We start from the raw sequence: 24,530 nt of genomic DNA, 5'->3' as shown, positions 1-24,530 counted from the left end.
AGTTATCTTATTATCTCTAATCGATTGATGTTGTGCTATCTTTAGATCTTATATTCGGAAATGCGTGTAGTATTAAACAAACGCGAAAATAAGAAACGTAGTTACGCATGCTCGAACACATTTTAAATGTCAAAAACCAATTGCATTTGTCCTGCGTTTACGTGCATATTCCGGTTGGAAAGATTCGCATAGTAGTACATGAGTCGCACAATTTGTATTCTTTTCGCGTGCTTTGTCAAAGTAGAAGCGTATCATGGCTAAGCCGTGTTATAAACTTAGCACCTCTCTCTTTGGGCATACATCAGATGTAAGAGCTGTGGCAACATTTACAAATGGGACTATTGTGTCTACTTCTCGAGACAAAACTGCTTGTGTATGGAAACCATCTGGGTATTTAACCTATTAACCTGTTATTAGTACTACGATTTTGATGTGCATCAATTTAGTATTTAGTACAAATAATTCTATTACATTGCTTTTAAATGAAATGCGATGATTGTGGAAATATTTTACAGAAACGGTAAGGATTATGTACATGCTGCTACACTGAAGGGTCATTCTAACTTTGTCTGTTCTGTGTGCATTATAAATCCATCTGACGCCCATCCTACGGGTTTCATTATAACTGGTAGCAATGACAAAACTATATGCATTTATGTGCCAGAGCAAGTAGAACCTTTTAAAACTTTAAAAGCTCATCAAGATACAATATGTAAATTGAAAACTGGTACAATGGAAGGAACGTTTCTTTCGAGTTCATGGGACTTGAGTGCTAAACTATGGAACGTTGATGACTTAACTAAACCACAGTTGAATTTGATAGGTCACACAGCTGCTGTGTGGTGTGTAGCTGATTTAATGTGTGGAGTTATTATAACCGGATCTGCAGATAAATTAGTCATAGTATGGAAAAAGGATGGTTCCACATTACATAAATTAGATGGACATACTGATTGTGTTCGTGATATTTCTTCGTTAGATGGTACTGAATTTTTAACATGTGCCAACGATGCAACTGTGCGTCATTGGAATGCACTCCACGGAGTATGTTTAGGAACGTATTGTGCACATAACAATTATATTTATAGTGTTATAGCTAAAGAAAATGGAAGTTTATTTACTTCAGGCGAAGATCGAACTATTAGAGTTTGGCATAACAAACAAATAGATCAAACTATTACATTGCCAACTCAGTCTGTATGGTGTATTGCTGAATTTTGTAATGGTGACATAGTTGCTGGAAGTTCTGATGGTGTAGTTAGGATATTTTCATGTGATCCAGAAAAATATGCAGATGCAGAAACATTACAAAAGTTCGAGGAAGACGTAGCTAATACTAAGCTCAATGCTCAACAAGAGCTAGGTGGGATCAAAATTAAGGAGTAAGTAATGGATTAAAAGGAAAAAGTAAATTGAAAATAGGAGATTAGCATCTTAATCGATGCATTAACAGTTTACCAGATGCAAAAGCATTACAGCAGCCTGGTCAAAAAGATGGACAAACGAAGATTGTGAATGAAGGAGATGCAGTAAGAGCATATAGTTGGTCACAAAATGAGCAAAGGTGGATAAGGATTGGAGACGTGATGGGTGCAACTGGTGGAAGTGCAGCAACATCTGGAAAACAGCTTTATAATGGAATAGAATATGATTATGTGTTTTCAGTTGATATTCAAGATGGTGTTCCTCCTTTAAAACTACCATATAATAATGGTCAAGATCCTTGGCATGTTGCACAAAAGTTTCTTCAAGATAATGATCTTAGTCAATTATTCTTAGACCAGGTATATGAAACTTTAAATGTGTTTGCTACTTATTCTTAATAATACAATTTTATGATCATTCATTTTATGTACAGGTTGCAAATTTTATAGTAAAAAATTCTCAACCTGCACCAGTTTTGAACACTGATCCTCAGTACTGTGACCCTTTCACAGGCAGCAGTAGATATATTCCTCACTCTACAGATACACATGAACAGGATGTAAGATCAGCAGAGCACAATTCCTCTGACATTTCTCTAGCACCTTCTTATATTCCTCATACCCAGTATTTAAAATTAGAACAAGCTAATCTGTCTGCTATTTTAGGTATTGTACTTTGTTTACTTCTGTTCGTATTAATATAAAAACTGAATACTAATTTCATACTTTTTACAGACAAATTACATGAACTAAATTCTAAACAACCCGAAACATTTAAGGTACCAAACGATAAATTGAATACTTTAGTAAAACTTATGAAAGGTCAAATTTCTGAACAATTAAAGTGCGAAGCTTTAAATACCTTAAAGATACTTTTAAATTGGCCAGACAATGTATTATTTCCTGTACTCGATGTTACAAGACTCATTATACTTTTCAAAGACTTCAATGATATGCTTTGTACAGATGAATTATTACGAATTGTAAAAAGACATATCAAAACTGATGCGATTGCTTCTAATCAATTACTCACATTTCGTTTATTAGCAAACATGTTTTCCCATGAAACAGGAGAGAAGCTTTGTCTTAATTGTAAGGACGAAATATTACAGCTGTTATCAAATTTAGAATCTCTTGGAAGTAAAAATAATCAGGTACAACTAATTGTAGAAAGTAAGAACTCTATAAATAATTAGATTTTTTGAAACTAATTTAATCTATTTTGCAGGTCGCAATATCAACTTATATATTGAATTTAACAGTAGCTTTGAACAAGTACAATGATGCAATTGGTAGAACGCACTGTTTGAATGTAATGTTTTCCGTTTTACCTCGCCTAGACGAACCTGAAGCAGTGTTCAGAACTCTTGTAGGACTAGGAACACTTTTGTGTACAACACCAGATTCAAATGATCGCAGTGATTTGATCAAAGCAGTAAAACAATCTGAAGTTGCATTAAATATATTAAGAACTATGTCAGAAACGGAGATTTCAATGAATCATTCAAATAAGTTGGTAAACTGTTCAAAACAAATTATTAGTTTAATTATTTAAATATTATCAGAATATTTATAAAAATAGAACAGCGAATTCGAAACTCAAGTAAACCTACTTATTAAAATTGCGTTAAAAAAGCTTCCTGTATTTTTTGCAATTTGATGATTGAAATAATTATAATTCCTTACTAATAAAGGTACATTTTGCTATAATTGGAATGATTTTCATTAGTACCAAAGATCAACATTAGAATTTCAGAGAACATATGCTTTCTTGTTTCTTCCTAAAGAACAGTTACTTGTTCAGTTCAGGTAAGATGAATTGTATTTCTAATTGAAAATGAATTAAAATATATGTACAACGATGAATATAAAATAATAATTTATGTAATATACATAATATTTGATTAAATTTTTCGAGCATCATGCTCGATAAACATACAACAGACAACAGTGTAATAGTAGAATATTGTTATTACATTAACGTCAAATATATATATATATATTTATACGTATATACATGTACATATATATATATGTATATATATTTCCTTAGTCCTATATCAGTTTATTCTTGCACAATAATCAAGAATTCATTGCCCACAACTTTGTAGTTAATTACATGGAAAATAACATTCACTGTGTACACTCATATTAACTTCAATTATGCTCAATGAATAGTAGATATAGTACACGAGAAATAGTTACAGTATATCAGGTCATTGTGGCTCTTCATGGGAATGTGAATGTGATTCATTCTTCATTTTTACAAAAATAATTTTAAATATATATCTGAGATCTGTAAGACAATAGAAACAGTGCTGAATTTGTACAATTAAAAAATTTAGCGTTTTAAATTGCTGTACAGCATATAGTTACGATTTCATTCTTGTACCGACGCACAAGATCAAGACCGTCGAATGTAAAAAAATGTTATAAAAAATTTTGAAGAACAATCTTACATACCTACTAACATTTCTTGAATTTTGAATATTATCAGATTCAATATTAAAATTATCTGCTCCAAGAATTTTTAATTTGTTTGATTTAACCACAGATATTCTAAACTCTTCCATATCTACGACGACCCTGATTTTGTTTATTCCGGAAGCAGAAGACATTCGGAATGCTCCATATAAATGCAGTGCTAATTTACTTAATTGAGATATTCATTTGGGGAAACGTGCATACAACTTTGCATTTTGAAAATCAGAATGCATCGAGAATATCGTTTTTAAGATAAGTCACTTTTGTGTATTGAAAAACTATGTCAAAAATTACGCTTGACTTTCGAATTTTACTTTATACGTTACAATCTAATCTGCTGTGTACAAGACATTTGTTACAATTTTGTACCTTCAGAAATTTAATGTGTAAAGCAGTGATTTTTTATTTCAACTACTTGTGATTGCCTGATTGATGACTTACTCTCTTAAATTTTATTTTATTTTGAGTAAACATCTCCAATGAAAAAAAACACAGCCTCCTTAATTGAAGGGTTCAGGGAATAAGTATTAAAAATATAGTTTTTTTATCTTTTGAGATACAGTGTATGTACAAAATTGTATCCTAGAAATATATGAAGACAATATAGTACTGAATAACAAATCCAACTTATTTCAGACCCTATAATTTTATGCAAGAAATTCTGAATTTGGAAGCATAATTTTAAAATTTACAATTATAATTGTACTGTAAGAAAGTACAGATCCTATTTATAAAATACTTTCAATGTTTAACCCTCCTGCAACAACTTAGAGGGAGAAAAAAAAAATCATAGAACATTAGTAGTTTTACCTAATTTCATTTTCTAAATTGCAACCAGACTTCTACATTACAGTAATTTAACTTAGTACGGGAAGTTTAAAATTTAAAGTCACTGAATATTTGTCACCTTTTTGTCACTTTCCCTTTAAAATCAAATATTTTTTATTTCTCAAATGTTTCAACGTTCTAAGTAAGTCTTCGTAATTTAGTAATTGTTCAATCTATTTTATTTTTCAAGCTATAATAGAATTATATATGTAATAGCTATAATTCTATTATAGCTTGCGAATATACCTCATGAAAGAATTTATATAGAAAAATACTAGAAAGGCTCAAAGCCGACTGATAACTATTTCATCAGTTAATTTTTGACGCGATTTAATATTAGATTGTTCCATATGAAATGACCGATTTCAGAAACGTGAAAAACTTTTTAGGAATGATGCTTATAATGCATCAATTTAAAGCTTAAAGTTAGCTCCAAACAATGTCATATATGTTTTATTAACTATTTTATTATAACATAGCAGATTGTGAATAAAAACAAACCATGGACGGGTAGAAATAATATTATTTCTTTGCATGAATTCAAACTTAATTAACACTTGAGAGAGATGCCATAAGAGATAGAGGCAACGTAGGTGACATGAGAAAATATGTAGTTGATTTGAAAAATTTAGATCGGGAAACAGAAATCTCAAGAATTTTCAGAAGGAAACGATAACAACAGCAAGATAATTAGGGCTTTAATTGAGTCTGACATATGTTAAGAGTGCACAAGAAGTCGTTCAGGAATTGGCTGTGCATTATGCAATAGTTTTTTGGCATTTATGAAGTATAGGAAAAACGAAACAAGTTAAACGAATGAGTTTCGCGCGATTTAAGAGAAATGGAAGCCCAGGAACAATAATGAATAGAGGCATATAGTATCACAGTATCACAAATTATGTTTTGGATACTGCATCAACTATAGTATGAAGTTCTTTGTAAACTTCCTTATTCTTCTAACTTATCGTCTACAGACTATCACTTTTTTCAACCACATAGTTTTTTTAACTGAGAAAGTACTTTGAGCAGTTAATGTAAAAAATACATTCGATGAGTTTATTGGATTTTGTCCTTTCAGTTTTTTTTCTAGAAGACAATGAGCGCGTTAATATTACGATGAAAAAAGTGTATTGAAGTTGAAAGCTGTTTCGATTGATGAAGAACGTGTTAACTATACTAAATAAAACTTCAAAATAAAAATTCTAAAGCGACCATTTCATTTGTAATAACCTAATGCATAAACATATTTGATCATCTACTTACACATTGCATTTCGATCTTCAATAATTTTCTTAGCAGAATGTGAACTTCGTTTCCCATACCCTTCAATTAGGGTTTTTTTACTATGGCGTGTAACATACTAGGAGGGACCTAAAATTTATATTGGGTCCCTCCTTGCCCGTCTCATTCAGCTGGCGTGCTCGCCGCCCACCTATCAAATTCTATTCCTGAATCTGGACTTAGACCTAAATCAATAGGGCTAAGAAAACTGGGTGCTGGACAATTGCAAGGACCACCAGGTCGACACGCTCCAATACATCTCTGATCGTTCCCTCTATTTCGGTCACCCCGATCTCTTAATTCTTTTTCAAAACTATGCAATTGCTCCATAAAATGAAAATTTGGAGCAACATTAGATTTTCGACTACGTACTAAGTTAAAAGCATCATTTAAACTGAGGCTACACTTGTGCATAAGATAAGCTACAGTAATTGTGACGGACCGTGATACTCCAGCTAAACAGTGAACCAGCACTCCTTTGTCCGAGTTCCGAGCTTCCTCTGAAAATTAAAGAATAGTTTTTAATGTACTTATAATTCTTTAACCTCGATAAGTTCTTTCTCCGAATTGATAATCTTCACTTTAATAATTTTTTAATAGATAAAATATCAGATTCACATTTGAAAAATCTTTAATTGCATATTTAGTACACATTTGTACTCACCAATAAATTGAATTGCTTGTGGGAAAAAACTAGCTAAGTTCTGGCTCCAGTGATCACTTATGGGTATTTGCATGTATTTTATCGAACCAGCGTTTTCAAATACATTTGGCAAATCTGGAGTTACATTGAGAATATATTGTATCCTATGACGTGCCAAAGCTTCTCTATCTTCACTATTGGCTGCATTTCCAAGATATAAATGAGGCAAAATTTCTACTGGAAAATCTTTATCTTCCTCAGGTCCTGCAAAATATCAAAATAAGTTTATTATTCTCAATACACTGTAGAAAAAGAATACACTTTATGTGTTAATATGCATGTAAACATACTAACCAACAGAATCACAAGTACTATCACTGTCAGAATCTGAATAAGACCTTGTTGGCGGAGTAGATATTCGAAGGGATCGAAGACCCATTAATTCACCTTCATTAGAATCTTGACCAGGAGGACCTTCACCACTAGCTTGACTACCTTCACACCATTCAGGATATCTACTTCTGAATGCTCCAAAACCACCTAGAATAAGATATAAAGTACATGGAGTTTGTATATTAGAAAAGTCAATACAAACCACTATACTAGAATATGTGAATATAATATAAATAATTAAACATAAATATATCTCTCATTTAATGTGTATTAAGTTTATGAATATATTTATCAGGTTCAGTTTATTGCTAAAAATATTAATAAATAGGAACATGCTTTATACTGATCAATATTTCATTCATGGCTACTTTTTATGTTTGGATCAATGAAATGTTTTTAGATTTTTACTATAGTTGCTACAATAAGTTTTTTAATTAATTTTTTAAACCTTGAACTATCTCAAATAAAATATAAACATTTAAGATTTGAAACAAAATTTTAATATATATCTTTATATGGCCATCATATTCTTATTAATATATAAAAGTGATATATTGTTGCTCTTACCCATTAAAATAGCTACACTTCCTCCACTGCTTCTAAGTCTTCGACTTAAAACTTGAATTGTTTCACCCTGATGTCCTGCAGGGTCTGTAGAGTCACCAATCAATACGAATGTCCCTCTATTATTTTCATTGCCACATAAAAACACTTCGACTCTATTTCTTAAGTCTAAGCACCTTATTGTTGACAATAGATCAACTTTGCCTGCTGCCAACCGTCTTAGCATAATACTAGGTATAGCCAAAGGAACTGAACCTCTAATGTGAGCTTCAGAAAAATCAGAATGCATCCTACAATCTAAGATGAGAAGTTTACTTGGACCGTTTGGAGATCTAAGTTTTCTGAAAAGCCACTCTGGGCCAATGAGATCCTCCTCCATAACATTTCCACCTGGCATATTGTGAGCTTTGATTCCTGATACTTCTTTGGTCTTTAATTCTCTCGTGATACACTAGTTTCTCCATTCATGAATGTGATCTCTATGTCTCTAAAACGTTGACATTCTTTATCAAATTAGAATAACATAAAAAGAATTTTTCTGTTTGTATGTATGGCACTTTTGACATATTACTAACAATTCATACGAAATGGTCAAGGTACACGCACATGATATTCAAATCTCAGTTTGTAACCCACAGAATTTGAACTCTTACACGCTCACTAGTACAGACAGTGTAAACAAGTGTACATGTATGTATCTAACATTCATTGAATACAATGAAATGGCACTTGGAATTGTATGGTGGAGTATGACTTTCAGAGTCATTCGGACAAACGTCCCTGTTCTTGAGCGTTATTCACACGTGTTACCATCGCCTCCTGCGGTACTTTAACGTCGTTTCTACTCTACCACCACCACCTCCTCCTCCTCCTCCTTCTCCTTCTCCTTCTCTACCGGCAGCAGCTCGTCTCGATTATTGATCCTTTGGTAAATAAAGACGACAGGTCCAATTAACAGAGCCAAAGTCGCGAATTGTTTGAGCTTGCATGAGAAACACATGATCCATCGCGGTTCCACCGCGGTTCCACCGTAAATTTATCTCGATTGTGGCCTTCAGGGTACGAGTGAGCCCGCTCTGTTCTGACTCGTCGCCAGTAGCATATTATCCTCGAGAGTTCGAAGCGTTCCTCTTAGCTGGTTTGGTGCTGCGTGTTGTCGCGTACTTTGTGAATCGAATCTCCTTCGTTTCTTTCCGATCGAGAAAGGGATGCTGCGTGTGCACGCTGGACCGAGTCGAATCGGTCGCGAAGCGAACAAGCTACTCGGTCCGAGACCGTCGCCCTCACCTCACAAATCCTTCCAGCATCGCTCGACGCGTCTTCCTTCAGTTCCTGTACCGACTTCCTCTTCTTTTTTCTTTCCCCTTTTCTTTTCTTTCTTCTTTTTTCTCCCGACAATCTCACCGCACAACACCACTGACGGATACTCGTGTCTCACCTTCTATCTTCTTCTCGCTTTTTTCTTCCACTGGCTTTCTCTATCCTCCAGCTAACCTCGCTTTGTCTCTTTCGCCATCCTCTGTTTCCCCTCTGACTTTCTATCCTCCACTTCTCCTGTCTGTCTCTGTCGGTCCTCTATCACCCTGCCTCAGGCCACACCTTACCCCGAGCGTTCTTCCGTACAGAATGGGCAAATGGCGCTTGGATCCCCGAGCGTAGGGGAACTTGGTCTATGCGGTGATTGGCGACTGGTCACGTGGTTCCTGTTCGCTGGCCAATCCGTGAGCGGACTGACGTCAGTTCATTGACAAAAGATGTTTTCATTAACAAGGCGTGGATAGATGGGTTGGGGGTCGGTACTGACCGAACTGTCGTCAGAGGGAAAGACGCGAGAGGGGTAACGTACACCACACGCTCGCCGTCTCACGCGTGCGTGGGCGCATATTATTACGATTCACGCGAGAAAGACGACAGCGTCTACTAGATCTACTTCGTATCGATGTGCACGCACACTCGCGTGCACGTGCTTCCCCTTCCAGGCACGGCGTTATGCTCGGTATCGCCCCTATAAAACTCTAGGTATACGAAATAACAGTCGAAGAGTCGGTTCAACGAGGAAAGCAAATCTTTTTTGGTCTCTTGAAAAATCAACTCTAGAGATGTGCATTTTTTATTTGGAATAAGGATGACAAAGAAACAGACTTATATTGTCTACAAATAAAATATAAGTTTATTTGAAAATAATCTTATAATTTATAATAATGTACATGTTTATTACAAAAAAGACTGTTATTTGTTATTTTGTATTATTATTTGAAAATAACGAAATTATTTGTTTGTCAAATATTTTGTTGACCAAATAACATTATTTTAAATAAAGTGATAGACCAAATACTAATTAAAATAAAAATTTTATTTGAATAATATTTACCCAACCCTACTCTAAAGTAATATTTTTTAAAGTAGTAAACGTACGTTATACCTGTAAGTCAGACTATGTAATTAAGGGACTCGTAAAGAAACAAATCTTGACAAATTTATGATTTGTTTTATACAAATGCGTTATAATGGTCAGAAATGAGACTTACAGTATGTGTAGTAGAATTTATAGGATTCCGTTATGATGAATATTTTTTGTGTTAGAAAAAATATTAATCTAATGAACAATAATTATAGGTGCTAAAGTAGAGTCGGTAATATTTGGGGCTTTTGAAAGAAGACAAAGATTGACAAGGATCGGTTTTCATTGAATCTTCAATTTCAACTCATTTTTTGTTTGAATTGAATAATATACATCATCTTACTTTTTTTTTCTTTTTTTTTTTTAAGTATAGCAGGAATTTATTTGTATTACATTATGGATAATAACATAGTTTTTATCGTGTAAGCTACTTTCCGTATCATGTTAAAAGATGTGTGATTACTGTTGCTTTTCTACTTTATTGAAAATTAAGAGTAGAGAACTTGACTTGAAGTGTAGATGAAAACTTAAATTTAGGAGGTGTTAGTACAATTAACAACAAATTGAATTATATAGTATAATTTAAATATAGAAGTGTTCACAGCGGGTGTGCAAAAAGTGTCCTCGCACCGGGGCGGCCAATTCCAGAGACGATCGCAAACCACTCATTATATGTAAAATTTTTATTAACAGAAATAATAATCAAATATTTCTTTTGCATGATAACTATAGAAAAATACGAATGTATAAATATAAAAGTAAACACCACATATCAAATTCTTAATTGAATAATATTAAATTAATAACAACATCCCAGGAACGGCCCTGTTTAAATGTATAATTCAACAAAGATAATAACATATAAAAAAAGGATTCAAAAATAGAGAACAATTTCCTTACTGGGATTGTATCATTGAAAAATATGATTTACTGGATTTTTAGTACACAGTATTGAAGCGTCGACGAAGTCAAATTGAAATTTGAACGAAAGCTTAAATTGAAACTTTATTTCCGAAACCATCAAGTCGTAAAAACCATTAATTATGGGAAAATTACTACCTTCAGAACCGATTTCAAGGAACATGAAACTTCATTCAAAACTTCTCAAAGCAAATCATTTACACCTAAAAGCTAAATGAAATGCATCGCGCAAGGTGAAAAGACAATTTCCTTCGAAGACTAAATCCTCTCCACACAGAATGAAACATTATTCACCAATACGACAAGCCTTCAAAAATCTTTCAATATTAGCCAGACATTCAGGTCAATCTGCTTTAATCACCAAAGAAGCGCCCCCCTTAGAGTCGAATTAATCGGAACGCATGCTTTCATCTGTAGCATCCCTGCGCCCCCTGCGGCTAGCAAGAGAAAGCTTCTGTGTAAAACGCAAAAGATTCATCTCAGACCAGCTGAAGCACACTGGTGAATGTAAAATATGCAAGTGAATGAACGTTTTTGAACGAACAGTGGCCATTGAACGGTACGTTCCTGGACCGCTGTGTAGTGTACGTGAAGCCTCACCTCTAATCGAGCAGCCTATCACATGTTTCTCAGGCGTGGGCTGGCATTCCATTCATTTGGGCGGCCGTCGTTGAAGCGTACACGCGTCTGGCGCGCTCGCGTGCGCATGCGCGCGCACGCGCTTGTGTGTGTGTGTAAGGCAGAGAGAGAAAGAGAGAGCACAAACTAAGTATTGTTTCACATTCTGCCAAACATCATTAACTGCATTCCCTTAGTACTTTTCTCGTGCCGGCATATTGATTTTACAAGCTTCTTTCAGGAAAGCTTGTTTGCATCGAGCCAAGGATCGACTATAATTTGCCACCTTCATCCTACTTCCTTGCTGTCCCTCTCTCTCAGTCTTCATTCAGCAGGAATGTCGTCATTGCCCAATCATGAGCCATATAAAGCCTTCATCAAGCCTTCGTCCAACAACAATGCATGTTCAAACTTTCCACTTTTCGAATAATACTATAACTGTATCTGCGGCCCTAAGACGGCATACGTTCAATCACACAGAAAATGAAGTGGTTTACTATGCTCTCGCTCTGATACCTACACGTGTACGATGCGCAGAACTACACGCCGGGGTTGCATGCCTCTTACTGTTGACCTTGGACTTCCACTGTTCTTCACCTAACTCATTCCATTACTTCCGTTGCAAAGACAAGTGAACAATTTACTACTAATACTCGCGGGATAGTATGCTACTTAACGAATTTCATTCAAACGATTATCAGCCATGGCTTCATGGACTGGCGCGTAGCTGAAGGAGAGTCACGTCGGAAGGTGTACGTCGTACTATCATTATGACAGTCACACCGACCGGTCATGTGTACGCTAAGATGACGTAAGTGATAGCTGTTGCTGACCTTAACAGGTGTGCATGCTTTATACCATTGCTATTACGTATTTCGTGATGCAGTCGGAAGCCGTGGTCGTACGCGTTACTCAATCACGATTCCGTAGCGTGCAAAGACTCGGGGAACCGATGCGTTTTTCTCACGGCTCGATAACGAAGCGTCGATCGATGCGCAGTACAGCAGCGCAGTGGACCTTCTTTCATCCTTCCCTACTCGCGAAACCGCCAAACGATTTGTCAATCGGAAGCTGTTTTCTTTGTCGAAGATGCAGAAGAAGGATACTGCTTTTCCATCGAAACCAATCGTGTAGTTATTTCAGGCGATTAAATGAGTTGTGTATATGTATACACTCGTAAGAAGCTGAGTTATTAACGCTAACTTTTCTCATTCAGAGAACGACAGAGTAGCACCACGACAATACTGACCAGCCTTAACGCGTTCCTCCACGATACACGGCGTACATTATAAGCGTCTCGCAAGCGGGTCTCTGAACCTACAATCAATCGTTCGAAGAGAAACATCCGCAGGAAGTGTGTCGGTGCCACGATCATTTCGAAGCCACTCACTAATTCCTGTGTGATTCCTACGAATTCCAAACGACTCGCGCCGGATTACGTCATTTGCGCTTATATTGGCCGGCATACAGTGTGTGGCATATCTTATCTGAATCTACATACACAATTGTTATGACGGCTGGTGGAATATATATGTATGTACAATGTACAAAACTATTGAAATAAAACAATTTGGCAGCACATTAAAGTCAGATTATCAATTTTTTGTGCCTTTCTTTATCTGTGACATGTTAAAAATAATACTAAAAAACATCAGATTTTTCGAAGTTCTAGTTCAGACAATAAAGACAGTTGTGCTGAGGATTCTGTTCAAATTTGGTGTCTATCGAACAATTAAAACTTGAGATATCATGGCAACCATTTGTAATTTCATTACAACTAACTTCATTCATTTTGCAAATCTAGCAATATCAATTGGCAGAAATATTGTCGAGGGCATATACTCTTAGAAAATGAGATTAAAAAAATCGACTTTTTTAAGTTTCTACTAGAATACCCCCTCAATAGCTTTTTGATTATAACTTAAAAATATTAACTTTCTTGATCAATGTAATAAAGTAGATAAATAGTAAAAAATATTTCTAAATGTAAAATTAAGAATAAAGTATTTTGAATAATAAATTGTGTTTCTAGTAAGAGAATTTGACAAAATTTTCCGATAATTCTTTTGGTGCAGTACGTGAATTACCTCAACTAGAATTAGAAAAATACACATGTATACTCTGAAAAAATAGTAGTATACATGTTATGTAACTTTACACTATTTTAGTACATACGAGTTCCAACAATAGGTAGCATAAATATTAAATTGATTGAGATTAAAAATATTTAGGAAACGTGCAGTATTAAGAAAGTTCTTATTTTTCTGTTTCATCATTTTAATTTGGCAAAAGTATGAGTAATGCAAGTTATGCAATTGATTTTAATGTTTCTACAAAAATTTTATTAAAATTTTTATGAAAACTTTATCTATCTTTATTTACTGTATATTACCAGAGGAAAGGTCGGAGGCAAAGGACCTTGTAAACTAAGTAATTAATTATTCTCATTGTTTCTTACTTTCACAGCATACGAAATATTGAGCGTATCCCACTGGGAAGCTAAAACCGCTATAAATTTACATTCGAGATGCTAAAAGCTCCGATTATCGATTTCATTTTAATTACTCATTAAAACTAAATTCCGTCCAAAAATTTACTTTCTTTAAACAACTGTGAATCAGAGTACAACGTAATTCCTGCCAAGGTCTCGAGGACATGCATACATATATGGTAGGAAGAATAAAAACAGCATGAGATAATGAGCTTGTAGGTCGTGTGGGCGCGCGACATGACACACAAAGCTCTTTCGCTTTTTCCCTCCTAGTACCGTTCGCCTCTTCATTGATTATTTTACTTCGGCCCACCTACCGCCATGTGCCCACCATCCTGCATTACACACACGTTTCCATGCGCTAACGTATTCTTGGATCCCTTATGTTAGTCGGAAAATCTATTCTCTGACGATGATTAAATTCCCGTTCACGTTATCTTGTCGATCGATCCAATTCCGTCGAACAAATAAGAATATGTATACTCAAGTAAGCAACTTTCTTAGTATTAAAATACAATTCAAGGTAACTTGAACTTAAAAATTAAATAATCACAATTGCGATCATGATTATGGGTTAAAGGTGACTGAAATTATTTTTGTGATTCTCTCAATTTACTAGATTTCTACTTTTACTAGAATTTCGACTTTTCTGTCAGTTTTTTTCAAATTTTTAATATAATTTCAGTGAAAATTTGTATCACTTCACAATTTTTATCAAAATTTCAGTTATCTCACAATGCGTTTTAAAGTTTATCATAATCATAATGCCTGCTACCTGAGAATTTCAGAAAGAATTTTGATCATTCCATAATCACGAATATGTTATATTTTAATAGATCGTTCACTTCATCAGGCTACTGCAATGAAAGTCCTTTTTGATTATGACTATACAAACCCCTGAGGCAGCGATGCTTGTGTAAGTACATACTGTGCTTCGCTGACGAGATGAGCCCCGAAACCAATAGATCTATATTGTTGCCAGGGCTAATCTTGTCAGCGGAGCACTGTATGTACTTACATACTTCCGAGGCGAGCGCAAGCGGCCAAAAATTCCCGAAATCGCTCGCCTACTTACCTACTCTAAGCTCGTTTCGACGGCTGATGAAATCGAGCGGTTTTGGGATTTCGGAATGTCAGGTGTCTGTGGGTACTTTTCTCAAGCATCATTGCCCTAAACGCTCGTTCAGATTGCTCAAGTTAATTGAATTGAAGTAACTTATCTAATCTGAACGAGCTTAGACGAAATAGAAACTTGAAAGGATATTTCATATCAAGTGAGTAACACGTTCACATTGATCAAATTGTCTAAAATGATTTTCATTCAAGCCGCTTGAATTCCACCTTCTTTTTGTCTTGAAATATACACTGATTGATACGTATTACCATACTCGAATTCAAGTAACTTGAATTATATCAACACAAACTTGATATCAAACTGCTTGAATACAAGTGACTTGAATTCAAGTAACTTGATATCAAGTTTGCGTTTACACAAGTCAAGTTACTTGGATTCAACTTGTTCGAATTCAAATATAACTTGGATTCAAGTTGTTTGAATTCAAATGTAACTTGAATTCAAGTTGCCATGTAAAAATAATGAAAATGGTGTTGAAAGAGGTGATTGATGCTGGTTATTTGGCTATGTATTTTTCAAATGAGACACGTATTTTTGACAGCTTCTTTGATGTTCATATGTTTGTCGATTTATTTGAAATTTGCCTTGTATGACACAGTGTGCATTATGGTATACATCAATTAATGTATATTTCAAGACAAGGAAAAGTTGAAAGGATGTCAATTTCACTTGAAGCTTGAAAGAATATTTCAAGTCAAGTAATATAATTATGTTCACATTGATCCAATTGCCCAAATCACTTACATTCAAAGTGCTTGAATTCTAGTAACTTGATTAATCTCAACAAGGCTTTAAAAAGAATACAATCGTTTAAGTCATATTGCGGTCTACTTCACTTCAGACTGGCCAAAACAAAGGAAGCCTAAATGAGCCAACTGCTTCGTTCAATTGTAAGCCGAATGCGCTCGTTGAACCTGTCGTAGGATCCTGTGTCGAATGTCGCGTATCCAGTTGCAATGAGAACCCGGGTAAGAAAAGGGGGAACGAAATCTTATGGACAGTTTTACAGCCTTGTATCTAGCGAACGTGTAAAGACCTCGGAACGTGGACCTTATGCGTTCGGAGGAATGTGGGCGCACCAGTTTCGAGTCATTGAGAGAAGCAGCTGCTTATAGGTACAGTAGTGTCGCGCATCCTGACCGAAATTCTGTTCGTGCATCCTGACTATCCCTATCCCCACTAGTAGTTGCAATTTTTTTCGCTCAGTGGTTGTCTCGTGTCGGTTACATATTCGTTTCTCGCTCGCACTCAATATTTTTTCTTCTAACAATTCTTCCTCGAAAAGGCGACCGTGCCGGAGAAAAAAAAACACTCGACTCTTTCTAAATCTATACCGTTCTTACATCCTGACCATTTTCGATCCCATATCACGGTCATGATGCGCGACACTACTGTATTCAGATTTTTCTTCTTCTAGATACGCGAGAAAATGACAGGGTACATAACGATGTCGATCGATTGGTGCAGCGTCTGAAAGATCTTCGAGTGCATCGAACCTAGCTTGATTATGATAAGCTAGCGCTGCTTGATTTTGAACATGTACTTCCGATGTTTGTGTGCATTTCTCCGTTTCGCTATCTGCTATCGACCGCTGGCAGCATATGATTACACATTCGCACGTCAATGAATATCAGCCTGTTTAATTTATACAATTGTCGGCCTCCACTTTGTATATTTTCAAATATCCACGCCGATATTATTCCTAACACTATTTTGGGTCTATTAGAAGGCCAGATTTCCACGGTTCACGGTGAGGAAGTTATCAATGAAACGTTGTATCTATATATGTGCTAAGTTAATCCCCGCTCGATAACAGATGCTGCTTCGTCACGTTGCATGCGCAGAGAACGACTTGAATATTCTGAAATATAGGAAAGTTTGTAATTTTTGTCATTCTTTCTTTTTTTAATTTTCCTGACTGTTATAATATAATACAGGAAAAAGAATATTACTAACTGCCTTAATTTTTCAACGTACTGAGGTTCTCTGAATCCAAAAAACCGATGACTAAATTCTGCATGCATGGGTATGTGTGTGTATATACATATATCATACATCAATATGAATGAATATTGGCGTTTACTTTGCTTTATATCTTTGAGTTGGATTATCGGAATTTCATAAAATTTTTGTCTTGACTTCCGATTACGGGGCGGGGGGATTGAACACATTTTGATTCTTTTTATGGGTAAACAAATGTTCTGCGTTCTGATAATGTTACTCGTTCAGAATTGGGAATTTACCGCAACCTGATTGGCAACTTCTTAAAGATAATATTATGAGGATACAAACTCCTAGATGTTCTTAAATGATACGTAAGAGAGATCGCTTTTGAAACACGCTTGAGGCAGCTACTCACGCGGCGAAGAAAGCTGCCGGATACAGGAGAGGCGAGGGACATCATTATCTTATCTCGAACCATTTCCTGTCAACCTAGGGCCGCTTTTCGTGGTAATCATACGCACACGCCCATGCGCGCCTCTAGGCACACCAGGCTCTCACGTACACGCATCGCTCCACGGTGCGTGCACTAATGCCCGGCGAAGTGTTAGGGAGTATGTAATGCTTCCGGTGCGTGTTGTACACTCGTTCGTTTGTTTGCTACACGTTGAACTACGTTTACCATTGCTGCTACTTTCTCGACGTTACCGGTGACGAAAATCGATTTGGAGTAGTGTGAATATATTGGATCGGTTATGATCATGTATCTAGATTAAAGTTAACAGATTTAATCATGAGACACGTTTAAAGATTGTTTGGAAGTTCTACTGTGTGTATATAGAGTGTTAATTTCGATAACAGAAAAAAGATTGAAAAGTATGATTGGTCTCCAAGGGACAAATTCGGACAAAGTTAAAATATTTGAAAGAATAAACATGATAGAAAGAAAATTTCTACATGTGCATTTTTCTAGAAAGAAAATTTGAAGACTATTTGAAAGAACTTTTCAAGACTATCGATATCGATTTTTCTACATTTATTAAACATTGGAAATGTTTTATAATTTCTTATTTTAGCAGAAAAATATTAATTATCTGAAAGTTACAATATTTTGAGATTAAATTCTTAGAGTAGTGTATGAATTGTGTTTATCTTTTTATTTTTCTCAAAATTCTACTTCAAGGATAATATCTTTGAAATCTAGAAAAAATGACTTTTTGATGAATTTTCTTTTTGTTATTCTATTTGTTTCTTCAGATAGTTTAATTTTATTCTGAACAGATTTTTTCACATGTGTAAAATAGATAGGAATATATTTATATGATCTTGTACAAAATAACTTTGTATAATGATAAATAAAATTTTGTTATAAATTAAAAATGTTTCTTGAAGTTTCTAAGTTACTAATATATTTTTAAAGGTGATTACGTGTCTTATTATTATACTGTAGAAGGTAGAAAATTCAAATCATGTACAACACCCTAGCCTTCAAATGACCTTAAACAAGAAAAAGTAAACTTAAATATGAAACTTGTCATGTTGGTTTAACATTTACTATAATAACAACGATAATCTTGAAAATAGAAAAAATATGCACGTGTTTTAAATATTTTATCATGTTTGTAAAATTTGTTTACAGTTGCATACCTTAAAATCGATTATATTTCGGTGGCTATTATCTTTATTCATTTATCCCCCCCCCCCCCCCCCCCCCCCCCCCCCCGACTTATCCGCGCTGTTACTACAAATTTAAAAATTGTAGGACGATGCTTGCGTCTTTTTCCCTTTTTTTCTGGATAAGTTTGAGCTCCTCCAAAGTGTTCATTCGTTCACTGAATTAATATAAATTGACGATGGACAATCGTGGTAAATACCGACTTCCGCCGATGAAAGCAATTAAATTGTCGTGTAGATTGTATTTGCGCGCGTGTGTGTGCGCGACTGGACGCAGAGGATTCTTGGAAAAAGCACGAGCGTTTCTAACATCGTCTTACACCTCAATGAAATGATAGGCGTCTTGTGCTAAAGGTTGATTCATTGACGAGCCGACGCTCCTAAGCTTATGCAACATTAATTTCTCCGTCGCTACTATAATTAGGAATTGCAATGTGATCCATTGTAAAACAAACGTGAGTGTGCAACTTTAATCTTATCTTCGACTTGTAATACATATTTGATTCTTGTCAAGATTGTCAACCCACCGTAACAAAGGAGAGGGAAGAAAAAATGTTCGCGAGATCAATTCTGGAAAACGTCAATCGGTTGGTGATAACATCCAATAAATGTGGAATAACTATCAATTAAAATTGCTCGGGACTGTCTTGATTAGCAAGTGCGACTTGTCTATTTTTTATGACGAATACTCCTAAAATATACATTACACGGATATATTTATCCGATTCTATATCGATTTTAATCGCCTACGTGTCTCCTGTATTAATTAATAAATTAGGAAATCATTTTTAGTCAAGACTCAGGATTCGCTATGAAAAGCGACTAGTTATCGATTTTCAAAGAATTGGGGTAACTATTCAACATTCATTGAATCGGTGAATAACTTATGTAATAAATATTGTATTTTTTACAAATTGATGTTTTGAGCGTAACATTAATACCTTTTATTCTTCAGATTTTGCAAAAGATATACTTATCGATTGAACCTCAGACACAAGTACGCGATACGCGAATATCTTGTTTTACCAATATTTGTAATTTGCTAGAGGGCGCTCATAATCAAACTTTCACTTTGGAATCGACAGAGTTGCTAGCAACATTGCGAAACACGTTAATGAATAAATTTTTGTAATATTTTAATTTTGTTTTTATTTTATAAAAACATATTTTCGTCTGTTTGATTATAGCGTTACAAATACGAATGATTTACCACGTTTGTTTCTTTAAAATACATTATATATTCGTAGAAAGTTAAAAAATCTATCTAATGGATCGTCAAGTATCGGAACTTTGTATACGAGTCTACTTTGCAAGTTTTTGAAACCTCTTGTTTTAAAACAAATCTATTTTGCAAGTTTTTGAAGCTTCTTGTTTTAAAAAGTTACAATAATAATGTCAAGACTAAAGAGCATGACACAATATAAAAGGGTATGTTTAATAATGAATCAAACAAACATATTTCTATTAAATAATACCTATTATTGTCCTTATAAAATTGCAATGCCGAATAGATATTTTGCTCTTGTTTTTGTGAACGAAAAAGTAGCAATATCCCGGAAAATCTGAACACATTAAAAAATTGATAAGCTCCATTATTGTTAAGTATAAACGTACAACAAATTCATTTATTGATTATTGCACTTTATGGCTTATTAGGTGCACTTCTGAGTCTCTTAGGAGTGGTGTATCTAATACACAAGAATACAAATATGATTAATACACTGACAATAGCTATTCCAATTCCGAGCCATAATTCTCCTCTTACACTAAACTTGTCTAGAGCAATTTCATATAATGCCAGGGTACCGTCTGGTGGCTCACAAGTAGCTTGAACAATAATATCTTGTCTCTGAATTTGTTTCGGTTTACAATTGGTTAGTTTACTCATTACTTCAGGTTGGTGAAGCAGAGGCAGTAATAGAGATAGAGACCATTGCATTGGACTGATTTTCTGATACCAATTTGGTAAATTTTCTAAATGTAGAGATACTCCACCAGCCAAAGTCATCTCTCCAATCACAATCCCAGAAAATAATGAAGCTAGGTATACCCACTTACATGTATGAGCAAATAAGATACAAATTAGGTGTTGTAATATAAGATATAATAATCCAATACTAAGGTAATTCCATAAAGAAGTCAGATTTTCATCTGGCACAAGGTGTAGCCCTGACATAGCGTAACCTGGTGCTAGATAAATCACGTACACTATGCACCAAGATAACACTCCGCAAAAAAGCTGTAAATAAAAAGGAAATTATTATTGATTCCTGAATTTAAATAATTATTTATTCATATTAAACTTACCTCTGTCAAAATGTAGATAAATCTTCCATATAAACCATCTTTAATATCCCTTTCTACGTTTGATCTGCAGTCAGCTACCTCACATATCGCTATTATGCATAAAGGCCAAAAGAAAATACCCAAACTAGCGTAATGAAAACCAATTCTATCTCTTAAATACAAATTAGAGTCTCCAGCGACATCCCAAAATATTGCACCAAGTAAAATACTGAGCGAGGCAGAAATTATAATCTTCCGGAGAAGTCTAGTTAGTGTCCAGGGCTGGCTGTAGATTAGCGTTCTTAGAAGCAACGCGTAGACCTGCGTGAATATGTTTGGGGTAGCAATTGTGGGTGGTAGAGCACCTGGCGGCCCAGGATCGTTCAACACTGGTAATCTCGTCCTCGCTAATTCGGCTAGATGATCTATCCTCTGTGAAGATTCCAGCATTGCTTCTGCTGATAGATCATCTAGTGTTACTAAATCAACTGTAAGAAATTACACTGTTAGAATTGTCACATAGATATTGCTTAAAATCAAATACTTCTTTGAGGATAAAGAGAGTATACGTACGATAATAGTCCGAAGGATTTTTAAACGGTGGACAAGGAAATTCAGCGAGAGTAAAGTATGGCAACATGTCCCTTCTGGAACCAGAGTACATTATTCTCCCACCGGAAGTGAGTGTAACTCTCGAAACCATAGTCAGGATTTCATATGTAGGTGGGTGCAGTGTTAGGACGACGAGCCTTTGACCTCTGTTGGCCCACTGTCTCAAATATTCCACCAAAAAGAAAGCATCAAAGATGTCCAAACCATGTGTTGGCCTATCTAACGCCAGGATATGCGAGTCTTGCAATAGACAACAAGCCAGTGCCAATCTTTTAGCCTCAGAAGTCGTCAGTGTATTCACCAGACAGTGTTTCGTTGCTTCTAAACCAAGCTCTTGAAGAATTGCGTCGGCTTCTAATTTGGAAGTATTTGGACCGCCTCGCAACAACATGTAGAAACTGAGGGTTTGTTGCGCAGTTAAACCGGGACTCAGGCCACTCTCTGTTGACAAATATGCAACTCGAGACCTGGACAAAATTGCTTCATTTAAGGATGTTTCTTTTCTGATATGAGTATGATAAAAATTAGTAATGAAACTTTCTATATTCCAAACAGTAAAGTATTATGTTTGAATAATACAAAATTATACCGTAGCGAATGAGAGGATACTGATCTCCCATTGAGCAAGATATCTCCTCGCTTGATGCTTTTTCTGCCAGCAATTGTCTCCACGATTTGTTTTCCCTCTTTCTCTGTAGTAGCCATAATGGCTAGGACTTCTGTAGCTGCAGCCTCAAGAGTAATTCCACGAAGAAGAGGCAACCCATCAGATCCAGAAGCTTCTACTCCACGCAATTGCAAATGAGGATGTTGAAGACATGGAACAGGCCTTAATGGTAATGTGTAGCTTTCTGGACCCAAAATACCATGTCCTAAGAATTGATTTTTAGGTATTTGATAATTGGTTTCGGTATATTAGCAGTAATATTTAATTTCATTTAGTATCGAAAAGATACCTCTTCTTTCAGGATTATGAATTCCGTATCCAGGATCGATGGGCGCTATACTGTGTCGTCGGTTGGTTCTGACTCCACCCTGAAGGAGATTAGCTTCACTAACACTTCTCAGTCGCGAATTGTCTCTGGAAACTGTTAATTGTGAATGCGCGTGTTCTCTTGGCATGGCGCTGGCGTGGACGTGCCTGAAGTCGGGGTCGCTTCTAGCAGAGCGCATCGCAGAGGTGCCATGGCCAGAGATGCCAGCGTGGGACACTCGACGGCCCTCTTCGCTAGAGTCATAACCACTGGAGCCATCACGGTTCCGCGAGCTGGGTGGCAAAACTCGAGGGAGGCCGAATTTCAAATAGGTATACGAATTGCTGGCCAGAGGACTTTTTGGCCCATACCTAGGGTGCCTCAAAATGCTCTGTACAGTGGAATCACGAAGTTGGAAATTTCCATAGGGAAGAGGTGACTTTTCTGCTGATCCTAGCGCTGAATCCGTAAAGTCAGAGTTCAGGTTTTGCCTGAAAACAACCTGGTTATTGGAGAATAACGTCTAGCCTAATTAAATTATGTCGTTCTGGTTCAAAGACCTTAAGGATGCTTCATCTTTCGGTTAGATTCTTCATTAATAATAAGCAAAATTATCAACTCCGAAGCATCCACCACAACCAAGCAAGAAGAAGAACGAATAAGCCCTCATCTTTTACTAAAATTTTTCGAATAAGTACTGAAAACTTTAGTTGGCTGTTGTCGCTGTAAGGAATTTTGCTCTTGGCTGAATTATTATGAGATGGACTACACTAAATCCACTCTAATGACGCTCAATCCGTCAAGTAATAGCCTATCAAGTAATAATTTCGTTTTTGTGTTTAGTATATTATTAAAAGAAAAACTGAAGGTAAGTCACCTGTAAATGGACCAGGCGTGCAAATCTTCACTGGCTGGCGGCTCCAATCCTCTGGTGTCTAGGACACCAGGTACCGAATACCTTCGCTCTAGCTCCCACGCTTCCGAACCCATCATTTGCGGTATCTAAACAGTTTACATAGTTAACGTTTAGTATCTACGTACTACGTTACCAAAACCAGTTATATGCAATTGAACTATTTTGAATGAATACGGAATTCAGTGAGAGAAACATGACATCTGTGATGATTAAGTAATAGATTTCTTGAGAGTGTTGCTGAAATCATCATAGCATTCCAAGCACATAAATATTAACAATAAATAAACATCATGACCACTAAATATTTCTGCTTACTATAACAATAATGTACCACTGCTCAATGTATCGTTAACTTTTGAAGAGAAACATTATATTTTAAATACTTGTACTAAACTTAATTTATTAAATAATGCATATGATAGTGGATGATAAAGGTATAGAAACAATTGTAGATGTAAGGAAAATTGTAATTTCACAGTGGAAGGTTGGCACATCATACAGAGAAATTGATAAAATAATCGGCAGCAATTTTAATACCGTGAGAAATATTAAGAAATACTAAGTTGAAGGAACAGTAGAAAATAAAAATGGACGTGAGAGAAAGAAAATCCTAAATGCAGCAAAAGAACGTTTTATTACAAGATAAATAAAAAGAATTTAAAAGAAGTGATCCCAGAATGAATGCGATATTGGACAATTTTTCCGAAAAATCTGCTTCAAATGAAACAGTACGACGAGTGCTGAAAAGACATTCATATAATGGGCGCGCTGCTGAACGGAAACCACTAGTAAGTGCAATCAATAGAAAAAAGTGGTTAGATTTTGCAAAAAAATATGTATGAAAACCTCTCGAGTTCTGGTATAATGTCATTTTCTGTGACAAAAATAAATATAACATGGGGGGGCCAGATAATCAGTCAAAGATATGGAGAAAATTCAACGAA

General features: G+C 35.5%; 3 protein-coding genes and 1 long non-coding RNA gene across 5 annotated transcripts; 2 read left to right on the top strand and 2 right to left on the bottom strand.

Moving 5' to 3' along the window:
• Positions 1-3,134, top strand: Plap (phospholipase A2 activator protein). Of its 2 annotated transcripts, none has more exons than XM_076379906.1 (6): positions 1-373; positions 516-1,382; positions 1,454-1,784; positions 1,859-2,090; positions 2,160-2,578; positions 2,653-3,134. In XM_076379906.1, the coding sequence occupies exons 1-6, from the start codon at positions 333-335 to the stop codon at positions 2,977-2,979; spliced, it is 2,217 nt and encodes a 738-aa protein (XP_076236021.1). In that variant the 5' UTR covers positions 1-332; the 3' UTR covers positions 2,980-3,134. The 2 variants fall into 2 exon arrangements, with proteins under 2 accessions (XP_076236021.1, XP_076236020.1); XM_076379905.1 differs by having other exon boundaries at positions 1-390.
• Positions 2,158-9,480, bottom strand: Mkp3 (Mitogen-activated protein kinase phosphatase 3). The gene is made up of 4 exons (XM_076379907.1): positions 7,621-9,480; positions 7,015-7,200; positions 6,682-6,924; positions 2,158-6,517 (listed from the first exon to the last, which is right to left on the bottom strand). The coding sequence occupies exons 1-4, from the start codon at positions 8,012-8,014 to the stop codon at positions 6,141-6,143; spliced, it is 1,200 nt and encodes a 399-aa protein (XP_076236022.1). The 5' UTR covers positions 8,015-9,480; the 3' UTR covers positions 2,158-6,140.
• Positions 9,481-12,550: 3,070 nt separating this feature from the next.
• Positions 12,551-13,134, top strand: LOC143180418 (uncharacterized). The gene is made up of 2 exons (XR_013002124.1): positions 12,551-12,687; positions 12,774-13,134. It is a non-coding gene; the product is annotated as an uncharacterized LOC143180418 (long non-coding RNA).
• A 7,026-nt stretch (positions 13,135-20,160) lies between these two features.
• On the bottom strand, positions 20,161-23,660 carry LOC143180465 (ATP-binding cassette sub-family G member 8). The gene is made up of 6 exons (XM_076380207.1): positions 23,548-23,660; positions 22,653-23,161; positions 22,286-22,568; positions 21,658-22,163; positions 21,106-21,572; positions 20,161-21,037 (listed from the first exon to the last, which is right to left on the bottom strand). Exons 1-6 carry the CDS (start codon positions 23,658-23,660, stop codon positions 20,441-20,443), a joined length of 2,475 nt encoding a protein of 824 aa, XP_076236322.1. The 3' UTR covers positions 20,161-20,440.
• Between the last annotated feature and the right edge of the window lie 870 nt (positions 23,661-24,530).

The sequence above is a fragment of the Calliopsis andreniformis genome, chromosome 6 (genome assembly GCF_051401765.1).
Source record: "Calliopsis andreniformis isolate RMS-2024a chromosome 6, iyCalAndr_principal, whole genome shotgun sequence".
Classification (NCBI taxonomy): domain Eukaryota; kingdom Metazoa; phylum Arthropoda; class Insecta; order Hymenoptera; family Andrenidae; genus Calliopsis; species Calliopsis andreniformis.
This window is presented reverse-complemented; position numbering and strand designations above follow the sequence as displayed.

What these genes read in the sequence shown, in the direction of transcription:
- Plap (XM_076379905.1), top strand. Translation starts at nt 254, where the DNA reads ATGGCTAAGCCGTGTTATAAACTTAGCACCTCTCTCTTTGGGCATACA. An exon ending in GGTGGGATCAAAATTAAGGA is followed by an intron (nt 1,383 to 1,453) that starts GTAAGTAATGGA and finishes ATGCATTAACAG; the next exon opens with TTTACCAGATGCAAAAGCAT. An exon ending in TTGGAAGTAAAAATAATCAG is followed by an intron (nt 2,579 to 2,652) that starts GTACAACTAATT and finishes TCTATTTTGCAG; the next exon opens with GTCGCAATATCAACTTATAT.
- Mkp3 (XM_076379907.1), bottom strand. Translation starts at nt 8,014, where the DNA reads ATGCCAGGTGGAAATGTTATGGAGGAGGATCTCATTGGCCCAGAGTGG. An exon ending in TAGTACTTGTGATTCTGTTG is followed by an intron (nt 6,925 to 7,014) that starts GTTAGTATGTTT and finishes GATATTTTGCAG; the next exon opens with GACCTGAGGAAGATAAAGAT. An exon ending in ACAAGCAATTCAATTTATTG is followed by an intron (nt 6,518 to 6,681) that starts GTGAGTACAAAT and finishes TTTAATTTTCAG; the next exon opens with AGGAAGCTCGGAACTCGGAC.
- LOC143180465 (XM_076380207.1), bottom strand. Translation starts at nt 23,660, where the DNA reads ATGGGTTCGGAAGCGTGGGAGCTAGAGCGAAGGTATTCGGTACCTGGT. An exon ending in TCATAATCCTGAAAGAAGAG is followed by an intron (nt 22,569 to 22,652) that starts GTATCTTTTCGA and finishes ATCAATTCTTAG; the next exon opens with GACATGGTATTTTGGGTCCA. An exon ending in AAATCCTTCGGACTATTATC is followed by an intron (nt 21,573 to 21,657) that starts GTACGTATACTC and finishes AATTTCTTACAG; the next exon opens with TTGATTTAGTAACACTAGAT.